General features: G+C 49.1%; 1 protein-coding gene across 1 annotated transcript in view; it reads right to left on the bottom strand.

The window, feature by feature from the left end:
* COL23A1 (collagen type XXIII alpha 1 chain) overlaps positions 1 to 5141 on the bottom strand; it is a 358235-nt gene extending 353094 nt beyond the window's left edge. Inside the window, exon 1 of the mRNA XM_067033411.1 lies at positions 4681 to 5141. Coding sequence (XP_066889512.1) covers positions 4681 to 4971 — 291 coding nt within the window. The 5' untranslated portion in view covers positions 4972 to 5141. The remainder of the gene's footprint in view (positions 1 to 4680) is intronic.
* Between the last annotated feature and the right edge of the window lie 859 nt (positions 5142 to 6000).

Raw genomic sequence — 6000 nt, forward strand, 5'->3', positions numbered from 1 at the left:
CACTTACTGCAGGGTGATGTGCAGGTGTCATCGTTTTTTTTGTATGCCACGATGTGGAAAGAGTTAGAAAGGAGGACCCTAGAGTGCCATCCCCAGTGAGGAGGCCACTCCAGTCAGTCACTTTGGGACCAAAACAGCATGCACTTAAGGGTTAAAGACCACAAACTACAAAGCATGGGACTGAGCCAGAGAGAACCCCAAATGCATCAACCCTGCCTTTGACTACTATGGCTAGATGCAGGACTGGAGAGCAGGACCCTGAGGGAAACAGAAATTCTGCAGCTGGAATGTGTTCCTAAAGTGTGGAGCAGTGAAGGGGGTATGATCATGAAAACTGTGGCAGGCCAATGGATGACTTCCCCTTCCCCCAACCCCGCCCTGTCCTCCTCTATGGTAACATTCTAGGGCACCCATCTGACACTGTTGGTTGCTCCCCAATAGCCATTCCTAGGCTCCCTTCCTCACAAAGCTACAATTTTGTTCCACTGGCAACATGCCCAGACTCAGAGGATTCACCAAGCTTGGCCAAAGCCTCCTGTGGCAACCCCATCACCCTTGACAGGATGATGGTGATCACTGGCCCTGGTTCTGGCTGGTGGCTATAAGGAAAGTTCCCTAACTCAAATAAAAAAGAAAGCCTCTCGAGAAGATAGCTTTTTCCTGCCCTCTTCCCTTTTACCTTGGCTATTCTTGTGTGAAGACATGTGCTTGGAGCTGCAGCAGCCATCTTGTGACCATGAGGAAAGACCAAGAGAATGGCAGACAATGACCTGGCACCCAGTCATGGCCAAGTCATTGAACTAACCCAGGATCTGCAGGCTGACTTCCAGGATTCTCAGGTTATGCAAGATAATTCAATGACTGTACTGTTTAAGGAATCACACTTGGGGATTTTGGTATTCGCCATCAAAAGACTTACTGACCAACACTTTCCTCTACATTATCTTATTTGCTCATCAGTACACAGGTAGTTGTGACCATCGTATTAGGGAAGAGGAAGCTGAAGCTCAGGAAGGTGAAGAGGTTAGATGCCAGGACTAGTAAATAGTGGGACTGAAACCCCATTTATCATCTACACCTCTCTGCCTGCTGGTATAAGTTCATTCAGCTTACAGATCCCTGAACTTCAGAAGCGATGTTGCAAATCTTCAAAGCTAATGTGTAAAAGTCCAATTCAACAATTCCAAAATATATCTGTGAAAGGAATGCCCCAACAGTTGGCTCATTCTAAACATGCTGCTATTATTATAAAGCTCTCCTAAACTTCTGCGAAAAAAACAAGAAAAAAAAAAAAAAAAAAGAGAGTGGAGAGATAAAGTGAGCATGCCAGGAAGTAACTGGAAACTTTTTTGGTTTGGGAGCCAGGAAATGTCAAGGAAACAAATGTAGCTATGATTTATACTCCATCTCCAGTTGTGCCATGGGATTCAAAAATTGGCATTTTTTATTAAAGCATATACCTTAGAGCAATCCTGATAAGTGACAAGCTGCCACAGAGGCCAAAAAAAGCTACATTTGATTCTGGGTTTTATGGTAACTTAACCAATATATATAGTAGGGAAGGAAAGGGCTTGAATTTTACCCTAAGTCTCTGGGTTTTTCTTGTTTTCAAACTGATTGGTCTGGAGAATGGAAGACCAACAGCCAACAATAAATCCATTGTAGGCTGAAAATAGTTTCCTCTGAATACAACTAAATATTTCTTTAATCCTTGCATTAAAATTTTTACTGTAGTATAGCAGCTATTTTACTTACTCTAAAATTTAAGCTTTTGTAATACTGTAACTAACTATAGGTATAACTAATGGGGGGGGGTTGATTACCGAGGCAAGCTCTTTAAAGCACTTTAAAAGCATAATATCAGAGGCTTGTTTTGCATTTGTATTTTTGGGTCATACTGAAGATACTATTGTTAATGACTCTTGCTCAAAAATCTTGCTTTTATTTTCTGAAAACCATTTCTTTATTTTGTACCATGGGAAGGGTCTTTAATAATCATGAGTTATCATGAATATTCCTTTTTTGTAGCTTCTGTATCTACTATTATCTTCTATTATCAGGCACATCAGCCAGTCCCAAAGAAGTTATTTCACAGTTCTGTTCCCAAGGGAACAAAGACAGTGGGTCCCATATTAACAGTGGCTTCTGTTGGCTTATTTTTTATTTATTTTTTCTGACATTAAAGTTGTGTATGGTTGGCAAGGATTTCTATTCTCTGAAAACAAGCTTGTTGGTAAAAGGACAAGCTGCAGGCATCCTCACATACACAATTACTTCAGCACAGGCTGAAAGGATGCTTCACTGAGAACAAATTAGAAAATTAGAACTGAAAAACATGTTCAAGTACAAAGGTTCTTTCTTTAAGAGATTTTCAGTTCATTATTTATTTGTCCTTCATATCGAATAGTTTTTCTAAATTATCTTCACATCTATTTAAACCCAATTACCAACTCCCACTATGTACCTCCCATGAGTCCCCTCATCTCAGCCAGGGACTCTCAGGGTCACTGGCCAGGCCATGTACATTTCCCATCCAGTGACATTTGTGAGAAGAATGGCTAGGAGCAGGAACAGACTGGTGCCCTGGGAAAGAGATGCCTTTTCACAGGGACACTCAAAGAGCCAGAAGCTGAACTCCTACTGCATTCATAGTGTGGCATCTCAGATGCTCCAAGTAGAGACTCCTCAACACCAAACTTGGTTAGCTAGTAGCACGAAGTGTTAAGATGTGTCCTATGCTAATGGTATAGCCTGCAGAATGGTATAGCAAATTTCAAGTGGAAATCCCAGGATTTGAAATTTTCCCTTCCCCTTACTAATGAAGAGGAAAGAAGTGGGGGCGGGGTGTGGCAGAGGGGGGTGGTATGGAGAGAGTGAGAGAAACAGAGAGGGAGAGAGAGGGGGAATACTCTGCCCAATAACTCCTTGGAAGCAAGATGAAGCGTCCTATGATCTGCATAGTTCAGGACTTGAAAATCTCAGCAGTGGCTGCTTTCCCAGGACTCTCCTCCCTATTAGAATGGACACAATTTGCAAGTTCCTTCTAAAAGGTTTTACTGGGATTTCTGAGTTACTCAATCAAAGCTTGCAGTTTATTTTTTATTAAGCAAAAGGGGCCCCCTATTCGAAAGAACAGCCACAGTTATAGCACTAACAGGTAGAAATTTTACTGGCCCTCCATAAATCAATTCAACACCCTTGTTTCTAAGGATTTGCCAAAAGGTAATCGGCTGTAATTATGAAACCATCACCAGGAGTTGCCAGCAGGGCTCCAGAGAGATTTCTAAAGTCTGCAGGCACTTTCAAGAGGAACATAGGAAATCATTTCATGAAGCAGCAATTTTGCCCAAAACCAAGTTAGAAGAGATGTAATACAGGCTTAAATTAAAGTGACTAAGAAATAGGTATGGTGAACACAAAGGCATGGTACAGTCTTCTCCCATTCACCTTAAAGAATCCAAATTAACTCAAAAATGGAAACACAGCTACATTAATAAAGATCACAGCTGGGCACAGTTCAGGGGAAATGGTAGTAACAGCCCTGCCCATCCTCTCCTCTACCTTGAAACACTGTGTTGCTGCTCATACTACAGTTGAGGATGCCCCTTTGGGGAGTATGCTTGCGATCTTGGGGTAGCTGCCTTTCCTAGGAAGAAGAGGATGGCTCAGGCAAGGGAGGCCAGCACAACCAGGGGTGCTCTGGCCAGTCTACCACCACTGTTCTGTGGGGAGGTGCCCTGCTGCACAAAAGCTGGAGGTTTTGATCAGCATGATGGGTGAGAGATTTGAAGTCCCAAATGTGGCTCCTGCTTTGAAGACACATAGCAGCAACCTTAACAGAAGTGTCAGAGAGTCTCATATGATGCTTCCAGCAAGGAAACTCAGCATCTGCTGTGTCCACAATGCCCAGGTGGCATCGCCTAGGTGGCGTCGACCGAATCCAGAATCTGTATTTTTTGGCCCAGACTGTTTTTTATTCCCCTCACCCTGCCAAGCTGATGTTGGCACCCCCTCAGGTCTGGGTTGCCCTGGGTGAGCGCTGAGCCCAAGCAGCCCCAGGCACAGCACAGCATCTCCAAGATGGAGCTATTCTGAAACACTTTCCTGAGGGGCTGGAGGATGGACAGAGCAGGCTGGATTGACCATGTCCCTCCAAGGGCCCCGGCCAGGGTCTGACTGAGGTTTCCTGCCACCAGGAAACCTCCGATCTGCTGGGGGCCCCACACCTCTACAGGTATATCAGCGTTGGGAACAGTAGCTGCTACCAGTGACAGAAGTCACCACACACTTCCCGCAAGAGCTTCCTCATTGTCCTGGCACAGGTAGGAAGGCAGGCGCTTAACGCAGGCGGGAAGCTACCGGTCCGAGCGCACACACCCGTGGAGACGCTCCCCCAGATCTGTTATTTCAAAGTCCGCAGTCTTTCCTCTTCCTCCCCCTGCTCGTCCCCGAAACAGCCCTTCTAGGTTGTTTTTCACGCAGGCCGACCCTAAGGCTGGAGCGGGAACAGCAGGACCCCTCGGCCACAAGCACCCCAGCGTCCCTCCCCACCCCACCCCACCCCCGACCCCGCGCAGGCTGCTCGGACGAACTCGGGCGCTCACGGCTGGCGGGCGACCTCTCCTCACCGCGACGGCTCCCGGCGCACGGACACTCCCAGCCCCGCGCTCGGCGACTTACCTCGCGCAGCAGGCGCTCCAGTTGAGGCTCGGCCCAGGCGACCAGGGTGTCGGGCGACCCCGCGCGCCACAGCAGCTCCCGCTCTTCCTCGAGCGCCGCCACCCGGCCCTGCAGCGCGGCCGCCTGGACGCCCAGCAGCAGGCAGGCGACCGCCGAGCCGACGGAGAGCAGCAGGCACAGCGCGCTCACCGCCCAGGCCCCGGCTGCCGTCGCGAGGCGCCCCGCGCCGCTGACGCCGCCCGTCCGGCAGCCCTTCCGCGCGTCGCCGCCGGCGCCCTGGCCTGGACTCATGGTGTGCTCGTCGCGGGTGGACTCTTAGAGGGGACGGTGCACAGAGCTGCGGTCGCTGGCTGAGCGTGCTGGAGAGCCCGAGGCACGAGGTCGGCCCGGCGCGGGGCTTGGCCTCCGGGCAGCAGCGGACCGCGGCGCACGCCCCCTTCCCTGCCGCCAGCTCCTCCACAGCGGCCACTTTGGGCAGTTTCCTCTATGCAAATAGACCCTGCCAGAAAAGGAGCCGAGACCCACCCAGGGGAGGAGCGGCCAGGCCGGCCCCGCGCGGCGAGGGGGCGGGGGCGGAAACGGAGCTGGCTCCTCGGAGCCCCGCAGCACGTACCTGGCTGACCCCGCGCGCAGCACACACCTCCGCCCTCACCTGCCCTGGACGCCGGGCTGCACCCACTCCCGCGTATGCACCTCTGCGACTCCGCAGCCCGAGTTCCAAATGCGGTCCCAAGAGGTCTGTGGTGCACCCAGAGACTCAGAGCGCCTTCTGCAGCCTACCCCTGGCTGCGGCATCATTCATTTGTTGGGAAAATTCCCCTCTTCTTGTGAATTAACCTGACACTTTGAAGTGTCAGAAGTTTTGAAGTACGAAACTTCAAACCCTGTGGAAAAGTGTATTCTTTCTAGATGGTGCCCTAGCGCCGCTTGGTGGTGGAAAGCGACCTCTTGTGCATTCATACTTAACAGACGCAGTCAGGGTCGGGATTGAGCGTAGTGGAAGGATGCCTCTTTGAATATTTAATACTTTCACCATTTATTATGAGTCAGACATGCGGTGCTGGAAACAAATTGTTAGACCTTGTTCCTGACCTAGAGAAGTCTTTCATTTGAGAAAATTGAGACTTTAACAAATGCAAAAGATAGGGAAAAAGAACTCCAACTTTTGATGAGCTGACGGCGTAATTCTGTAGTGGAAACACAACTTGGCCAAAAATAATCATCTAGTATGCACCACATTTAACCTATACTGCGATTCTGATGCAAATGTACACCACAGGGTTAAAGTAGGAAAGCCTGAATGAGAACCAAATGGCCGGA

This window comes from Kogia breviceps, chromosome 4 (assembly GCF_026419965.1).
Source record: "Kogia breviceps isolate mKogBre1 chromosome 4, mKogBre1 haplotype 1, whole genome shotgun sequence".
Classification (NCBI taxonomy): domain Eukaryota; kingdom Metazoa; phylum Chordata; class Mammalia; order Artiodactyla; family Physeteridae; genus Kogia; species Kogia breviceps.